The 19,964-nt window shown below is 33.3% G+C and overlaps 1 protein-coding gene across 1 annotated transcript in view; it reads right to left on the minus strand.

The window, feature by feature from the left end:
- Positions 1–1,613: 1,613 nt before the first annotated feature.
- Positions 1,614–19,964, minus strand: part of LOC149074031 (uracil-DNA glycosylase-like) — a 75,411-nt gene continuing 57,060 nt past the window's right edge. Inside the window, exons 6-9 of the mRNA XM_089246575.1 lie at positions 13,157–13,199; positions 9,050–9,138; positions 3,663–3,841; positions 1,614–2,012 (exon numbers count right to left, since the gene is read on the minus strand). Coding sequence (XP_089102701.1) covers positions 1,653–2,012; positions 3,663–3,841; positions 9,050–9,138; positions 13,157–13,199 — 671 coding nt within the window. The 3' untranslated portion in view covers positions 1,614–1,652. The remainder of the gene's footprint in view (positions 2,013–3,662; positions 3,842–9,049; positions 9,139–13,156; positions 13,200–19,964) is intronic.

Below are 19,964 nucleotides of genomic sequence, written 5' to 3' on the forward strand. Positions count from 1 at the left end.
AAAAGATAAATTCAGTCACAATAAAGTTTAGGGTAACAAAATCATCTACAGTAGAAAACACTGTAAACAGAACACACAATACTATCGCCACCTGGGCATAAATTTCTATAGTTAAGGGAGGCTGCAATGTCTCCACTAAGCACTTCACGCTAATAATGCATGTCATAAGGAAATGAAAATTGTCTCTGGTGTATTAGTTAGCGCACTTGCATAGTTGCATAGTTTTCAAGGGAACCTGGGTCAATTCTCTGAGGAGACAAATCACTTTTCTTTTCTAAGATTCATTTCGACATAACATCCAGAAAATCCTATATTTCAGAAAAGACACTATTGAAATTCTTGGAGATTCTTCACCTTCAGTAGCACACAACATCAAATTTCTGCAAATCCTGACAGAGATCAAGACAAGCATTTTTATATGCTTCAGGGAAGGGGGTTCTTAATTCAGCGTCATAATCACGAGTAGAGATATGAAGGGAGGGGAACACCCCCCCCCCCGCATCAATGGCTGGGTCAACTGATATAATATATATTCACATATATGAATTGACATCATCATTATGCCTTCCCCAGCCTTTCAAGTCCCTCTCTACTTATGATCATATTCCAATTATGGCTATGCTGTTGTATTAAGGTTCGTGCTATATTCAACCCTCACCCCCCCCCCAATGGGCAGAAATCAGAGATTCTTCTAATTAACTTCATACCTTTTGGCATCACAGTTAATACTGCCAAACCCACGTAGGATATTTAAGGGATATTTAAAAACAAATAGGAGAAATGTTGACAAGCAGTTTCTACTTGCTTTATGGCAATGCTCAGGCACAAAGTGGTTGAATGGACTCTGCTACAGGTACCAAGTTGACTATAAAATTGGTATTGGCAAATAAAATTTTCTATATACGATGGCTAAATTATTGTCTTCCAACATGATAAAAGGGGGGGGGGGGTCCTTAACCCTTTAATCGGTTTTTAAAATTTCCCTGATCTGCATTATAACTGCCACAGAGGAGATCACTAAACCCTCTAGAAATTGACACCTATTTCGAAAAAGAATATTTTTTTGGATTTTGTGCGATGATATTGTTTTCCCCTGAAACCAAGAACAATAATAAAAAAAACAAAGAGAAGTACTCTTATCATTTTTCTATCATTTATTCTGTATCCATATTCATATGCAATACAAAAAAAGGGGGGACAATCTCTCTCTCTTCTGTTATCAAACCCCACTGGCAACTAATTGACAGGTTGGGGAGAATGGAAAACATGTTTGACTGTAAAAACAACTTCAATGCAGTAGCTGAGCTCATCATTAAAAAACGAGAGGATTTTAAGGACACAACATTTTGTGATTGTCAAATAAAAAGCATCAATTTAGACAAGATATCTATGATTGCCGCTACAAGGGTGTAACATACCGTGGACCCCTGTGGAATATGCCTATCTTGCTTCTATGTAATTTTTTGTACATGTTTATATGATTGAACTTGCATTCAATTATAGTAAAAATTATGAAAAAAAATTTAATTTTACCTCACTGGATCATGCACGCGATCACTCTTATAATTACTATTTCATTCTCAATAGCTTGAGAGGCATATGATTCTGATCAAAATCATTGTTGCCAGAATTTTTGTGAATGAATATGTAAATCAGATATAATTTTTTTTTGTTGGCTGTTGTTTAAATACTTTTTTTGAGGCAGTCAGTATAAATATAACTTGCCAGCGATGGTCGATCTGTTTATTGCTGCTTGTTCCTGTCTTTCTAAATGATGTAGTTCTCCAGCAGCTCCTTGTGGAGTTGCCCACTTGCACGATCAGCGCAATCGTCAGTGATACCTTATGAATAGTCTTTGTTGATTCAATTGTGCAGTGACACAATACCAGCTGGATCTTCATAATCATCCTCACTGTTGTCCATATTTGTTGCTGTACTTCATACTGGTCTTCTACAGAAGCTGCTGGTGATTTCTTCTTGATGGTCTGATGCTCTCCTAGCATAGCTGCCAACTTTTGAAAATGAAAATTAAGGAGATTTTCATGCGGACGCGTATTTTATACTAAAACCACTCCCTAATAAATACAAAAGAGATTTTTCCAAATAAAATAGGAATTTTACACACATGGAAGATAAACCCTTGGGAATAAAATCCCTACGCAAAAAACAAGTGAAATTGGAGGTCAAAACTTAAATGGTGATCTAAAAAAAAATACATTGTGTTCAATCAGAAATGATGTGAACAAGCATTCTGCACGAATGATCCTAAAATCATCGAAAGATGAAGGGGAAAAAGCGTAAATTTTTGAAGAACACTGACACTTGCTTGATGTTTTTTTGATTTCACATGGGTGATGTAAGTCTTTCCACCATGACCACGTTGTTTATATCCTTAACACAACTAGTACAAAAAGAAAAAGTCTGTCTCTTTCTGGAACGTTTGTGATGAAAAGAAATTCATCTATATAAATAAGTATCTTTAAAATTGATTAAATATTTTTTTGCTTATCAGTATTCATGTTTTGTTATCGCACGTATGTAACTTCAATAAAAGAGGAAGTTTTGACTACATGTGCATCACTATAATCTTCAATTATTATCCAGGACTAGTGGCTGCTAAGCTATATCCCTGCACGATAAAACAAACAACTTTCCTTGGGTTTGTAAAACTTCCTTAAAAAGGGAATTTTCCATTCCCTCATTTATGATGTATGACGTCATTTCGAAAGGAGAAAAAAAAAACAGAGGCAAAAGAGACTTTTTGTTTAGAGAAAAAAAGAGAAAAAAATTCTTTAGGGATTGTTTTCAGAAGCAGGGATTCTTTTTAAATGAAGAAGGGAATTTTTAGGGACAATTAGGGATTTTTTGTAATTTTCGTAAAAATTCTGAGATTTTAGAACTTTCTGGGAAGTCGAGAGATCAAGCTAAAATTTGGGAGACTTGGCAGCTATGATATGTACATACATTGAGTACATGTTCTTTGCCCCCCCCCCCCTGGAAAAAGTTGAAAGACAACCCTGTTCAAACCTGCATCCCCACGATGAGTCTAGCAAGCTTTAATTACTAATTTGTATTAGTAATTAATATAATATAGATCAATAACATAATATAAATATTATAATATAATAAAGATCAGTTTCATGTGGTCCGCAAGAAACTGTGATCCAACATGCCAGATTGAAATAGTGTGTGCGTACAAGTTCATCATGATTCGATGCAGAGTCATCTTAACTTATAAACTCAATCTAGGGTGAAACAACTCCAGAAATTATTTGTCTGCTGGTCGAATAAATCAGTAATTACAAAAACAAAATTTCAGATGCTTGTTGCTGATACATATATTAAGAACATTTGTTTTCATTGATTCAAAAAGCGGATAGCTCCTACCTTTAACTTGGAATAAACGTAAATTTTTGAAATACAGTACTTGGGAGAATGATTCATTTCCCTATCTCATCGTGGAGCACCAAGAAATCCCTAAATTAAGAGCACTAAGTGCTCCGCCAATGATTTCTTAGTCAGTTTCCAAACTGTGTGGAGCACAGTGTGGGAGCCCTGGCTCTATAATTATCATGATAACTTCTTGGTTGCTCCCAGTCACTAGGGTAAAATATAAATCAGACTGAAAATGCAAGCAAATTTACAGTAAAAAAAACCCTTACTGCATCAACCAGCTCAGCCTTCTGTTTGGCAAATGATCCCCACAACAAGAAAACAACATTATTAAGATTAAGGTTGATCCACTTTATGACTGCATCAGTGAAAGTTGTCCACTTCCAATCTTTGTGAGAATTAGGGTCATGCGCTTTAACAGTCAGAGTAGCATTGAGCAAAAGGACACCTGAGAAAAGAAGTTATGCACTGTTATCTATATTAATTTTATTAATCATAATATAGGCTCCTAAAGCAGAAAATACAAAATTATACAAAAAAATGTAATCCATAATCTTATACAGTTCAGGTATTTTTCAGATTGATAGCCATTACATATATACATATGTGGCATGCTTTATACTCTCTCAGGGAAAAAAACATGGAAAAAAAGACTCCTAGACGAAATTTTAAAATTCAAGAATGTTCAAGTAAATTAGTACAGTAAAATTTATCTTCAACAGAATTGTAAGGGACAGCGACTGTTTTCCATTGAACACAAATTTTTGGTTAATAAAGGTTCAATTGACATAATGTGTAAAATTATGTAATGATCTCATATGTAATTGAAATAAAATAATTTAATATAAAGTAAATAATTTAAAAATAGATAAAATAATTAATGCAATATGCATTATTTATACTCCAAAGGTGCTACAGACGGCATAAATACCCGGAATTTCAGAAAAGGGTGCATTAAAATTTGGTTCAGACGTCCCGTTCTTTCCTAGTTTCAAGAAGAAAAAACCCTCCAACTTTTTCCTCTTCTTTCTACTGTCTATCATGATCACACGACCTTGAAATGTGGGTTGTCGAAGAATAAGATGCCAGATATCTGGTTGCGTCCCTGAATGAGGGGCTGTATACAAAATTGTCAAATTTCAGAGTTTCTATTCCCCTGTGGATTCTCCCCTCAGATTACATACCAGAAATTACAGTACATTCGCCTTGTTCCTACAAGATGGTAAATGCACATTTTTTTTTGAAAAATCATAAATGATTGGAATGCCCGTTCAAATTGTAAAAGGTTTCCCGAGATTGTTGAGAAAAAAACTAAATCTGTAAAAACTGTACCTTGAATATCAAGTTTTGTCATCTAGCTAAGTGGTGCGTAAAGTTTATGAAGAGCGATCCCTTTTTGACCAATAATTTTATCGGCGACCTCTTCACTGGCTGACCATATGTCCCAGACGGGACATTCCAATTTTTTTTCTCGAGTAAATGTGCTGTTCTGAAAGCCCTTTTCAGAACACTTATTTTGATTTTTATTAGGCGATATTGACTTCCAAAGATATTCAATTTTTTTAAATATTATATAAATATTTACTTTGTTTTTGATGTACTTAGTGTCCCTTATGCAAGATGGAAGTGTAGCGAGGTGTATGGTCTTTAATTTTCATATACAGGGTGATTAAGGAAGAATCATCTGATTTCAAAATTATTCTACACTTGAAATCGACTATTAAAAACATTGTTCATAAAACATAGACACATTTCCTCCCATAAATTAACATATTACTTATCATTCTATATTCTGGGTTTTTAATTTTAAGGAAATAAACAATTTTGAAATCTCGGATGATTCTCTCCAACTCACCCTATAGAAGTACTAACTTGATATTGACTGCCGCACGCCAGAAGCATGAATGTATGAATTTTCCTTCTTTTTTATCAGCTGTTTTAATAATTTGTTTTGCTATCTAAGTTAGGACTGAAATGCAAATGTGTATCCCTATTGAAATACACGTTACAAAGCACACATTTTAGGAAAATAACTTCCATAGAGTAACATGGGTAGAGTAAACATTCAAACATAATTTCTCACGTTCTTTTTATTTTGCAAGGACAATGCACATTTGTGATTCTAGCATGACAGAGCTGATATATTGATTACTGCACAAGTAGAATTTGATGAAATTACATTGTATGATAAATGAGTAATTAGTTCAGCTGAATAAAGCCATTCTTTAGTTTTAACATATTTTTAAATAAAAATGAATTTCTTTGGAGAATCTCTCACGACCCCCTAGCTCATTAACACAACCCCACGGTTTGCACACCACTGATCAAGCTGTTATGTGGTAGACAACATTTCACACTGCGAAAACCACGGATATGTATGCAGAATCAGCTTTTGAAGGGGAACAAGGATTTCTTCCACAGAAATTGTGGGTCACTAACACTCAAAAACAATTTTAAATTAACAGATAGTATAAGAATGTATTTTTTTTTCAATATTTTAATTTTCTACAAAAGTATTTTTAATTTTTGATCTTCTTGAAGGGGAATCAGAAGATAAGTGTCAGAATCTCATTTGCTTTAATCACGAGATATTGTTGAAAGAGCTAAGGTTTTTATAACAAAATGGAAAATCAATAAGATGGGAATTTTTAGATTGATTTATTAGTAAATATGTAGATGTGTGTGCTTAACTTACAATGGATCTCACTTATAAGGTTTTTCAAAAAAAAAACAAAAAAAAACAGTCATAAAAAACATTGTAAGTGGGAAAACGCTTTAAATGGGAAATCTTAATGAGAATTACCTAGAGTTGGCACCACAGAAATGTCATATTAAAACTTTCTAAATGGAAACGTAAGCGGGATCGACTGTATATTTGTTTTAAATTTATAGCATTTGTTAAATTCCATATGGTCTCAGTTTAACAGGTTTCTTTGTGAACTTTTTTTACTAGTAGACAATGAAAGTAAAAGAACCTAGTTATAAGCTGGTAAATCAATCTTTTTTTTCACTGAACCTTTAGATAATGTTTTCAGAAATTATTTATTTGATTCACAGAGATACCTCCCCCTCCTACCCAGAACATTGCTTGCTGCTCTGTCTCAATGAAGAGATATAAGCAGGTGATCAAAGACCTGGGCCATTTCAGGAAAAAATTCTGAGATACAATGGGGGGACTATAATTTTTTTTGAGAGGAACCCACTTTCACTTAAAAAGGACCCCGATTTTGCCAATGACCAAGGTAAATTAGAATACAGCGGCACATCTTTAACTCTATAATAAAACTTTTATCACTTGATACAATACATTATTCTTTTAAAATGCATACATATTTACTTCAAAATCGAAGTATGTATACTTTGTCATTACAACTTTAATTTTTCTGCAATCGATTACAAAAAAGTAGTAAAGTTGTTTGTAAAATAAATATATATGTGTAATTATTAGGCATGTCATTGCCATGGTTCTGGCTGTCTATGGTCACAAATGTCATTACCACACTTGTATCTGTCATTACCATGTCCAAATGGAAGATTAATAAATTAAAGCTGTAATTAAGGCAGATGATCTTTGCTGGTAATTTTTTCCATGATTGAAGACATGATAGTTGCATTAACATAAAAAAAGTCATGAACTTAAACAATAAAATTTGATTTTTTTTAAAGCAAAAATTTACAATTATCTGAGAATGAGCCATACAGTGGATCCTGCTTATAACTTTCTTTCAAAAAGCCATCATGGAAAACGTTCTGAGCGGGAAAACATTTTAAACTGGAAATCTTATGAGAATTAGTAAAAGTTGGGACCACCACAAAAATAAGTCATACTAAGTCTGAAAATGTTCCAAGTGGGTTGTAGTTATAAGTGTGGGATTGACTGTGTACAGAACACACACATTACATACATTAACTATTTTCATTGTCAACTAGAGAGTCAAAAATTTCAAAATCAGCAGTGTAAATAAATAAATTTGCATTTGCTCCACCACAAGTCAATAAGAGTTTTCTGTATGCAGTTCACACCCTTTGCTACCCAGCTTTCAGTACACAGTTTTGCTTCAAAATCATACTAAACATGGCCAAGTCATTATGTTACTACAAAAAATGATAGTTTTTTCGAGGTTTTGACAGCATTTGTGTAAAACTGCACCCTACACCTTTTTCCCCAAAATGACGGCATTTACATTCTTTTTGAGTTTCAATAAAATTTTTAATGAGTGTGTCAATATCTGTTGTGTAAGGTCCTTACTTCCAAGACATACTGTATCTAGGAGGTAATGGTCAGGTTCAGTTTGTACATTGTCGTCTAGGTTTAGATAGATAAACTCCTTTCCTGAGACAATCCTGCCCACGCTTATGTAAAATTATAACAAAAAACAAATTCTTTGTCAGTTTCTTTTTTCAATTGTGAAAAATTTTCCGTTAGAGGGTATTATTTTCCTTTGTAACAGTACAGACCTGCAATGAGTGGAAAGAGACTACCCCATTGAAAATAAGTGCTTATTGATTAATATAATTTTAGTAATCAATGATTTCTCTCACCATAACATTGCAACTATCCAGTATCTGTCAGATGACATCGATCGTGATGCCGTGCCATCTTCCAGACATGCCCACCCGATTGTTTTGCCTGAATCATGTTGTGTTGCTATGTCATACTTCTGAAGTGAAAAAAAATAGATCTGGAAGATATGTAAATCTGGCTTGATCGGCCGCTTCCCCCACAGTTGAAGCTACATAACACAACGATGAGATCGTCACAGGGCTTACATTTCCTAATTGCTTCTATTCTCAGATGATCATGTAGTCGATTCTGGGCTCTGCCTGGGAATCCTGTATTTCCGAGCTATGGATTAGTTCTCCCATTGATACCGTTCCTGTGTCCATGAATGCGGCATCTCAACATAAGGATAATCGGTTGAAAGGAACAATTGACTTTGCACGAAGACTCAGAGAAAACGTCAGAAATAAAGCCGAGACTGTACTTTCCATGGACTGGATTTGGTGATTGATTGATCGTATCAAAGGACATGGTGATAAATTTCATTTTGTTAAATTCTGTTAACTAAATATAATTTAAATGAATTCATGATCTCGACTCTTGTTGAGTTGGATTGATTTGAAATGATCGTTTAGATCCTGGCCAGACATTATAAGCAAGATATGACTGTGTGAATTTTCCCCAACTTCGAATTATCCAAAATATTGATCGAATAAAACTTGAAATTTTAACATTTAATTAGATAGAAAACTCAAGAGGAGTTCATAAAAGTTCAAATTTTTCAAAATTTGAATTAACAAAGTTCTATGTATTATAAAGAGTCTACTGTATTTTACTCTGAAAGCTTTCTTTTTTGCTCTAGGCCAGAGTTCTCACTGCTAACTGACATTGCTCCAAATTTTATATTTGGGGAGAAATACAAGATCACTTTACTAGAAAACAAGTGCCCATTCACCAATGTCACTTAACAGTGCATCAATTTGGCCTTTTCCCAATTAAGCCAGGCTTTTTTTTCCCCAACCGATCAAATTGCTACTAATAACCAAAAACCAGCAAGAATCCTGCTCTAGGATTCAGAAATTACAAAATTACCAGACTTATTATTAGCAATATTGTAATTAAAGTGGAAACAATAAAAATAAAACAAGTTTTTACCTTGCACAGCCCAGCCTTTCAAATAGCCATGATTAGGAGGAGTGAAATCAGGAATGTCCTCTTTGATTGCTTTATATATATTTTTTAAACTGCAATGAAATTGAAAATTTTAAAAAATTTGACTGATCGTTTTATTTATTAAACTCTTTATTTAATTAACACTAGAACAGAAGCTGCCATTTTGACATGCCATTACACCCAAACAGTTCATCTCAGGTTTTTGAAATTCGAAAACATGCTGAAATGAATGTTCTTATGCAATCATAAATATTGATAGAATAAATCGACAGCCCAGTTCAAAAAAGCAAAAACTCAAATTCCATGTTTTGAGACATCTGAATTTTAAAGATTCACTGTGTGGAACTGAATGGGAATAAACACAGATTTAATTACAGTAGAAGCATATAAGCAGAGTTGGGAGTTGTTGCTGTTTTGTAATACGTAGAGTTGTTTTCCACCATTCTCATGGCATGCATAACTCAAAAATGTAGTTCTCTGAGTTGCTGCCCTTTTGAACTGGGCCACTGAGATGTACTATCTTCATGTTTGCTTTCTCCAGTACCAATTTTGTAAAATTTGAAGGTATCCTTCTGAAGAAGCTTGTCGTTGCACGATATTGGATTTATAGTTTCTATGGATCTTGGCACTTTTACTGCATTGGTATAGGTATCAGGGGAGTTCTGCATTCTTCAGGGGATTTAAAAAATTGGACATGACTAAAAAAAAATTTCTATACTATTAAGTGAGAATATAATTGCTTGACACATTTTTTAAAGGATTATAAATTAGTATTGTGAGTGATTTCTGGTGGTAATGTATTGCAAAATTTCGGGATAAGTAAAATGTTTCTTCAAAAGTGTTTTATAAAGTAATGGAAGTGAATACAAATTAGTTCATCTATTTGAAGATTGAGATGTATTCAAAGGTAGTGAGAACTGACCTTTGAAAAGGAGAATGGATTTATAGAAATATAACTAATGTAAGTATTCTGAGATGTTGATGAAGTTATATTGATGGTGTAGCAAAATCATTTGTGATAATTCTAATTATTCTTTTATGGAGACTGATTATATGGAAAAGGGTTGAAAGATAGTCAGAACCCCAAACAGTTACGCCATATATTAGGAGTGAGTGAAACAAGGGGTAATAAAGAATTAGTAAAAAAGACTGATTTCAAGTAAGGTTTGAGATAGTAAAATTTATAAGTTGCTAGCTGTAGTCTTTTTTTGCAAATACTTAGCATGACACTTCCATTTAAGATTGTGATCAATGTATATGCCAAGGTATTTAATTGTGGTAACTTGTTCAAGACATGAACAATTACAATCAGATTTAATAGTACAATTCTGATTATGAAAAATTAAATTAGGGTTAAAATGAATGTTAGTTTGGGAAGAGAAATATATAAACTTAGTTTATGATGTGTTTATCTGCAAGTCGTTAGAAACAAACCATGTTCGAATTCTAGTTAAATCAGTACTGATTAAGTTAGTTAGAGATTGGAAATCTTCAGCTGAGTAAAGTAATACTGTGTCATTGGCAAAAGTTATTATATTTCCATATATGTTAAGTTGCATAAATCATTTATGAATATTAAAAATAATGGTCCCGAGACAGAGCCCTGAGGAATGCCTTTAACTATTTCCAATGGAGTGCCAAGGCTAATGTGAATTTTGACTGATTGCGTTCTATGGGTTAAATAAGAAGCAATTAGATTGAAAGCATTATCTCTGATTTCGTAATTTGACAACTTATTTAGTAGTATATAATGATTCACACTATCAGAAGCTTTTCTTATGTCAAGAAATATTGCAATGGTTTTTTAGATTTATCATATTATATTTTTGATAATTGTTTCAAATACTTTTGAGATAGAAGGTAAAACTGTGATTGGCCTGAAGTTATTGAAATCATTCGGATATCCAGATTTATAAATGGGGGTTACAATAGCTGATTTTAGAGACCTTGGAAACTACCACTAGACATACATATCTTTATTAAATCTGAGAGAGTATTCAAAATATTATATGGAAGAGTTGATCAATCAAGACCTTGGTGTTGATTGTTTCTACAAAAGATCCAGAAGTAGGTAATTTTTTAATAATTGTCAAGATTTCATCTGCAGTTGTTGGAAAAGAGTATAATCATCCTTTATGTTGATCTTGAGTGGGGAAATATTTACTAAATGGGAATTAAAGTTTTGGGTATTAGTAAAGTTAACCAATATGATATTTTCCAAGGAAAAAAATTATATTTAGGTCACTTTTATTTGATTTTTTGAAAAAACCAGTGGATTAAACCAAACAACCCTGATTATACCATCAATGAATTTCCAATGTTTTGTAGAAGTGTTACATTTTGGAAATTGGGTGGAAAAATAACAATTTTATAAGCTATATTTCATGGGATATCGAACGGAAAAGGAAATTTTGGTGTTTTATAGTACAATTTTTGTTTAACTTTTGTCAGGTGTTGTAATTCATGAGTGATCCAAGGATTCAGCCGTGATCTATTATTTTTACAATTAATATACCTAGTGTGATTGTGTATTATTGTTTCAAGTTTAAGTAAAAATTCTTCAAAATTATTAGAAGGGTCCGTATTAATGAGTGAAAAATTGTAATTTTGAAGAAAAAAATATGAAGTTTGCAATAATCAAGTTTTTAAACTGGCGATTAGTTTGTTTTGATCTGATAGTTCAAGTGGGTGCACTGAAAAGCAGTCTACAAATTATGGCGTAATGATCTGTTAAATCAGTGAAAAAAATGGAAGAATGTATATTGGTAATATCGGATGAGTTTTGTATGAATATGTGATCCCGACATGTATTCTATTGAGGTGTAGTTATGTTTTGGATAAATGGCTCTGGAATCCTTTACTAAACAACATGTTTAAGTATTCAGCAGTAATATTAGAGTTGGAGTTGAGAAATTAATATTGATATCACCGATGATTAAAACATTTTTACATTTGATACGATCAATAGTTGTTTTTAGTTTGTTAATGAAATTGGTAGATAGAAATGAATGAGATCGGTAAACAGACAATATAGTAAAATTTAAAGATTGGTGAAATAATGCAACAATCTCAACAGTTTGCATGGTTGTTGATGTTAAATGTTTTAAGTTTAGGAAATTATTAACAAATACCAGTATACCACTTGAATTATTATATTGTCTACAGCAATGAAATATTTTGAATCCAGGAATATTGTAAAAGTATTCCAGACTTCGGAGAGGACTAAAATAGATATGCTTCGGATATTGGTACCTAAAGTTGTTAGTAATTCATTAAAATTCGATCTAACACTGCGTATATTTATATGAAAAACGTTAAATGAGGAAAACAAAGTTAGTATTATTTAAATTGCTGGCAGAGTGGTACGTTTTGAGTTCAATTTTTATGATAATAATTATTTAAATAACTTCATAACCATTAAAAATCATTACTCTGTATAGTAATTATAAATACATAGAGAGACTAACTGTATGCACAAGGTTTGTACCATTTTCACTACAGTTTCATGGTAAAAAACCCAACCCTGATTCACTGAAATGATGCTGCATGATAGAGAACCTCTTTATTGCTTACAACTTTATCACTTATTGGTACTTTTGACTGTGATAGCAAATAATACATCCAACCTCACTGCTCTCTTTGTTTGAAAATTGTAGGCTCATTCTTCAACTGATTAATGACAATATCAAATTTCGGGTAATTTTATCCAAAGCAATGAAAAAAAATGAAATTGAGAAGTGATTCTCTCAGATATATCATTTGAAATACTGGTCACTTGTCTGGTAAAATGTGTTGGAGATTCATGTCTCTCTAAAACACTAGATATGTACAATGTTTAAGAGCATTCAAAAGAATACAAATGAAAATTACATGAAAAAATGAATAAAAATAAAAATGAATGTTTGTAGTTTTTGTGATTGTTTACGTTTTGTACAAGCATTAAAGAGTTTTTGATTTCTTGTAAAAGTATAATTATCCTATATTGATGAATTGGATAATTCAAAATTTTTTGCCATTTCCTTTATAAGCTTTGAATTAACCAAGTTTGATTGTGTATGTCGAATTTTTAAACACATAACTGAAAATCACCTTGGTGGAATAGTGATGCCTACAGGTACACTGAAAGCAAGACCTGAATAAAAAAAGGAAAAAGACACCGAAAGAAATATTACTATATAAATACATTCGGCTGCAAAAGTTAAACAATTATAGCTAAATCAGATTGTACCTAACAGAACTAAACTCAACATTTGTTTACCATTATTCTTTTTTTTTTTACAATGGTAGCTCTTTAGCTTCTTCATATTGAAATTATTTTTTATTTCAGCAACTCAAGTATTGAGTAGACAACATATGTAACAAGTAAATAACAAAGTTGGTGAAGAAACATATTGGAGAATAATTGATTGAATAGAGGTTATTTCTAAAGACAATTCTTTTTTTTTTGCAATGTTTTTGCATTAAAAAGGAGGTTTTTTTCAACTAGAGATATAGTGTGAAGAGATATTACTAGATTTCTATCATATTATCCAAGAAACACATTTCAAATTTTAGTCATCATAAGCAAGCAGAGGCAATTGTTAGGACATAAACAAAAATACCTACAGCACATATAAATACTTTAAAAAGATCTAGAATAAAACACTATTCATGGAAATAAAATCAGTCTCGTACTTTATTGAACAGTTTAGGTATGTTAATTATATCTAGCCTGTCTCTCAAAGGTATATAGACAATAATTTTTCTTAAGTAACAAATCAAACATTTCATATTTCAATCTCAAATTATTTATACATGAATCATATGCAGTAAAGACATTATAAAACTTCACTTAAGAATTGGATTAATAAAAATTAAAAACAATCTGTCTCAAAAAGTATATCTGTATGCCAGAGGTAAAGGGCACCATGTTATAAAAGAGAAATTTCACAGGAGAGGGTGTTTAAATTTTTTTTTTTAAGTATGTCTCTCTATGAGCAGCTTTTACTTGTTTCATAAAGTGAATATCTCTCTTATTTATTGAAATATAACTTAGTGTCCTATACCTATGTGTAGTGTAATAAAAGTACCGCAAATTAGTAGAGTTTTCACAATATTGATGAAAATGGACATAGTGCCCTTTACCACCAGCATACAGATATAGACATCAGCATATTTAGATATTTACAATTTAAAAGTTGTTCCGTTTCCATGAATTATTTGAAATATTTGATCAAACATGTTGTTAACTAGATTCTGAAGATGGGGATTAGGAGAAAATCAAATTCGCTCAATTTGCTACTTCAATTCTATCATATTAGAAAACTGACGACCAAGGGTATAAACCTCATGTGATAATAGACCCCAAAAACTTTCACTTGGTCTGAGCTCATTGCACGCCATTCCATTGCACATGCCGAATTATCAGTAAGAAATGCATTGGTGGATGTAAATGCAGGGATGGGATAGCTGTTAACTCTTTTCGGAGCAGTTTTGGAGCAGTAAATTTAGTGTTTCGGAGCATCAATCTGTGAATTCGGAGCAGTGCACAGAATCATTATTACCTTTGTGAAAAATGAAAATTTTTTGAACCAAGATAATCAGATTAAATTTTGAACATTTTAACCAGTTATAGGGTTCTGGCATCAAAAATCAGTTTAATATGTTTGATAAAACTTACATCCACTTGTAGGGATGTAAAAATCCAAGTCATAATCCAAGCTGGGTGTAAAAAAAGAGTAAAAGTTTACAAATCAAACAAATAAGCATACATTAAAAAAACCTTATGACATTTTGTTGACTGTGTTTCTGTTGACTCATAATTGTTTTCCTCCAATTTCTCAAGAACACTACACATTTTTTCTTTTGGTGTTTTCAGATGGACTTGCCCACTTTCGATGTCAACAAAGTTTTTTCTCTTTATCCCCACTTCTATAATTTTCTCTGCAGTGCTCTGCATAGTTTTTGATGACGACAACTGAATTTCAAACTCCCATTTTTTTCTTTTGCTTTTAGTCTTTGATTCTTGTCTGGTAGTGGAACTTTCTTATCAAAAGTTTTGTGGCTCTGAAGTCTGTCTTGGTACTTCTGAAAGCTGTTCGCAGCTCGCATCAGAAGTACCAAGCGAGCTGCGAACAGCTTTCAGAAGATAGGCATAGACAACAATATCTTTAGCATTTTGAGAATGTTGTACATAAGATTTTATTTGCCTAATGCCATTGATACTTTCAATCGAAAGATTTGATCTATGTTACAGGAAATGTTTGTTTACAGTAAAGCCATTCTCGCAGTCTGCATTTCCATGAGGGTAAGACATAATAAAGGCTTTGACGAGCACAGGCAAAATTTTGTGAAACTTCACACTTCCATCCAAGTTTTTCAGATCAAATATAGATCTCCAATACTTATCTAACCTTTGATAACACACCTGCATATCTTCACGCTGCAGAGAAATCCATTCATCCAAGAGAAAAGGGTATCTGAAATACAAACAACTTGAGGTAGCTTTGGAACAATGTACTTAATACATGATAATGAAGACTTTTCCAGTTGGAAAACGGGATGCAAACACTTCATTTTTTCCACCATGGTGTTCTCAAAAGTTAAAACTTTAAGCAAGTGCTTGACAATCTGGCACCAGTGCAAGTGATCTAGCACCTAATAGAAATATTTTCTTGAGAACATTCCTCCAGCTCAGCAAGATTGGATTCTATTTCAGCACCAACAACCACATTTTTCCTCCAATTCTCACTGCTTTCTATAGCTACATTCTGGAGCTCAGCAATTCTAACATTCTGAATATGTTCAGATTTTAGGAAACATGCCATAATTTTTCTAACAAGAGCTCCTAGTTCATCATACCAAATGTGTATGACGGGCTCCTCTTTTTGAACTAATGTCAGAAAGCCATTGAAAAGTTCCGATGCTTCTTTCAGAAACAAAGCTTTCACTAAAACACTTTTATCTGAAAAGACTTCCTGGATTTGATGCAGTCAAGATGATTTTGATCTGGACTCCTTACTTCTGAATCAATGCTGAATTATCTCTTTCAATAATTCTGGAATTCTCTTTCAATAATTCTGGAATTCTCTTTGAATAATTCTGGAATTCTCTTTCAATAATTCTGTAAAATTACTTCCTTCGTTCATTATTATTTCTTTTATTAATTCTTCAATTTTTTCCTTTATTAATTATTATTTCTTTCACTAATGCTGAAATTATTTCTTTTATTAATGCTTGAATTATATCTTTCATTAATTATGGAATTATCTTTAATTAATGCTGGATTTATCTTTAATTAATGCTGGAATTATCCTTAATTAATGCTGGAATTATCACTTTCATTTATTATGGAACTGAAATTATCTCTCATTAAAACTAGAATTTTTCTTTCATTAATTCTGGAATTTTCTCTTTCATCAATGCTGAATTATCACTTTCATTAATTCTGAAATTATCACTTTTATTAATTTTGGATGTATCACTTTTATTAATTTTGGATGTATCACTTTTATTAATTTTGGATGTATCACTTTTATCAATGCTGAAATTATCACTTTCATTTATTTTGGAACTGAAACAAGGTTTAAGCTAGATAAAAAATTCCTTTAGTGAAAAAGCGAAAATGGGTAAAAAAGCTTTAGCGAAATGCAGACATGCCAACATTGGCTAAAACCTTGTCAGTAGTGATGAATGTTCAGATTTGCCATGTGAATGGGGGTACCCCTCTCGGACATTATAATCATAGTGCAATGAAAAAAAAATTAAATTTTTGAGTGTTTATTTAAAATTTTAATTGAATGTTCATTAAAAACAGCACAGTGGCACTGGAACCTAGAAGGCTCAGACCACATGACCCCTCTCCCAAAGCAACTTTTCGAGGTCGCCGAGTCGCTGAATGATTCATGGATATTCAATGCACTCCCAACGTGCATACGCCCTTGTGGGCCATATATATGAACATCTTGCAACCCTAGACCCCATATATCTTCTTGTTTTGTTTTAAGCGTGATTCTACTTGGTTCTGATAACCCTCCATGCCCATTTTCTTTGTATCAGAGCTATTAGATGCGGCTTTACAGATTGCCTTCCGCACAGACAAAACAGATCGGTTCCGAGTTTGTCTTCTCACGTGCGCATACGAATTCATTGTTATTGTAAAGATTGATGCAATTTGAAAAATATATATATTAAAAATAAATAAAACACCACAAGAAACTCAAAGGCTAGATTTAAAAAAAAAAAAAAATCTGATTTCTGAAGTATTGAGAGTGTCTCCCTTAGCTTCGTAATTTAGTGCGGCCGTCCATAGAAACTACAGACAATCTGTAGCAGTTGGCAACTCTGAAAATGCTAATGATTGATGGATGGATGTCTACCCATTTCCAAAGCTGCATTAAGAGTTTAAGAGCTTTCAAGTGGCTTTGTCCATTTCATACCTCCAGTTTTTGAGAAAGTGGCTATTATACTTCCTTCACATTTTAAGAAGATTGTCTTTAATGTGACGGTAGCTTACACAGGCATACGCAGAATTTTCTCGAGGGGGGTTTCAGATTTTTTTTCCTCCTGGGGGAAGGGGGGGGGTTATGTTATTTCCTGCAAAATGACACTATAATTTTGGCTTGGGGGGAGGGGGTAGAACCCCCAAAATTCCCTTTGATATGCCAATGGTAGCGTAAATCCTGAACTGAAATTATCTATTTCACTAATTCTAGAATTTTTCTTTCATTAATTCTAGAATTTTTCTTTCATTAATTCTGGAATTGTCTTTCGTTAATGCTAAAATTAGCACTTTGATTAATTTTGGAATTTTATTAATGCTGGAATTATATTCCATTAATACTAAAATTATTTCATTAATTTTGGAATTATCTCATAGATGCTTAAAATATTTCTTTCATTTATTGTTTTAAACTCCTATTTGTGCCATAAGCATAGGCGGAAATAGACTTGGAAGTCTTGGGGGGGGGGGCACAATCATTATTGCTGGGGGGGGGGGTAACGATGATGTTCATTCAAAAACAAATTGTAGCATATATTAAAGCTATTGAATCAGTTGACTCTGCCTTTTGATGCTGGGGGCAATGCCCCCCACATCTCCGCCTATGGCCATAAGAAAATAACGGAGGATTGTGTTCACCGAGTCACATGATCTTCCGACAAATGATGTTGCAGATGACGTTCTCAGCACTGCCAAGGTGAAGACCACTGATATCATACTTCCTCCAGCTTGATGGTGCAAACCAAAGCTGTATTAAAGATCTTAAAGATTAATCTTGAGCTGCTTTGGTGCAAACATAGTGCATCCGTATTTCAGATTCCGAAAAGCTGCGTCGTCTCTGATTGATTAAAATCCAAACTTTTTTTAGCTTGAAATTTGGTTTTTTAAATCAATCGGAGATGACGTGGGTTTACGGAATCTTAAATACGGACGCACTATGTTCACACCTAAATGCAGGAAACATTGGCAGAAACGGTATATTGATGAATTCTACAAAAAAGACCGGAACATACACAAAGGTTTTCTATAAGCCTTAAGTTACAGTAGCAACGCCGAGATTGAAATCATCGAAAGTGAAAGTTGAAGAGGGAAATTTCAGAGAACTCAGATTGGCGCAGAAGCACCAAATTTTCTCGGAAAATCAATGTTATGGCGCAGTATGCAGCAGGAAATTGCTAATGGCGCACTTGGCACAGCAATCCCATCTCTGTAAATGTGCAAATAGGGGCATTATATCTCCTTGAACCAACAAATTATGCCTCCCTATCTCGTTCAGAACTGGAGGTAGAGAGGTTCCAGAAATGTCCTGATAGTCTTTGAATCTTTGCCGACCTTACAAAAAAAACCCCCACAAAAACCAATATTAGTCATTCTGTTCAATCCAAATGCTCTCCAGATCATGACAGATCTGCTTCATTGCTTCCTGCTGTGAAAAGTATGCAGATTGTGAGAGATAGATGGCTTTTTTCTCAGCCCAAGATATCAAGGAAAAAGATATTTTCTGGATATTATGCTGAGGTAAACTCGGAAAGAAAAGTAATTTTGCCTCAGCTGGGACTCAAACCCAGGTCCTCTTACGAAGGTTTTTAACAGCTGGCTGATGCGAAGATATATTTAGGAATTATTGTTTTTTCATGCCATAAATTCACTACAGAGTCCCCACCCAGTGAAAACTCTGGCTTGCGGACTCAGCAAAGATCTAACAGCCCTGCTCCAGGATGTGGAGGTCCTTTCTACAGAAAACCAATATTGTTCCCAAGAGGACTCCCTACTGCCGTGTTCTATTACAGTCCCCCTCCTCCTCTAGGAATTATCATATGATCCTGAGAACACTGCTTTAGAGGGAATATTACAGATGTTGAAAGGTCCGAACAAGGAAAGAAAGAAAAAAGTTATTTTTTGTTCATCCAATCTAGATAGCTTTTTTGTCCCACCTATATAATGTCTGCCCCAGTGTAGGGTAGCTACATATTGGCATTGTTCTTTTCTGTTGCTACTCACCCATAAATCCCTCCGGGGCAAAAAAAAAGAATGAATAAAACCTGCGAGAGAAAAAAGAAATATTGAGTGCCAAAGCCTAGATTTTAGGGGAAAAAACTGGAAAAAAAGCTCTCTCTGGAGAATAAAAAAATTTTTGTGACCTTCACTCAAATTTTGTGACTTCCGTGACTCAGTGACTTTCCCGTGATGGTAGACACCCTGAAAATTGGAACTTTATTAAAAGCATTTAAACTGGACCAGCCGGGAACAATAAGATCTGTTATCTAATTCACAATATTTTTTAGGTATTAGCTTAATGACCTAAGCAGAGAACGGTAAAACTACCTAAGCGGTAGAATACATAATAGTAGTTGAAATAGTAAAACTAGTTGTGGAGAAAAGCGACCATGACAGCGTATGATCCCGGTATTTAAGGGG

Source organism: Pholcus phalangioides, unplaced genomic scaffold (assembly GCF_987345545.1).
Source record: "Pholcus phalangioides strain wild (caught in Gottingen) unplaced genomic scaffold, Ppha-v1.0 ptg000017l_1, whole genome shotgun sequence".
Taxonomy (NCBI): Eukaryota; Metazoa; Arthropoda; class Arachnida; order Araneae; family Pholcidae; genus Pholcus; species Pholcus phalangioides.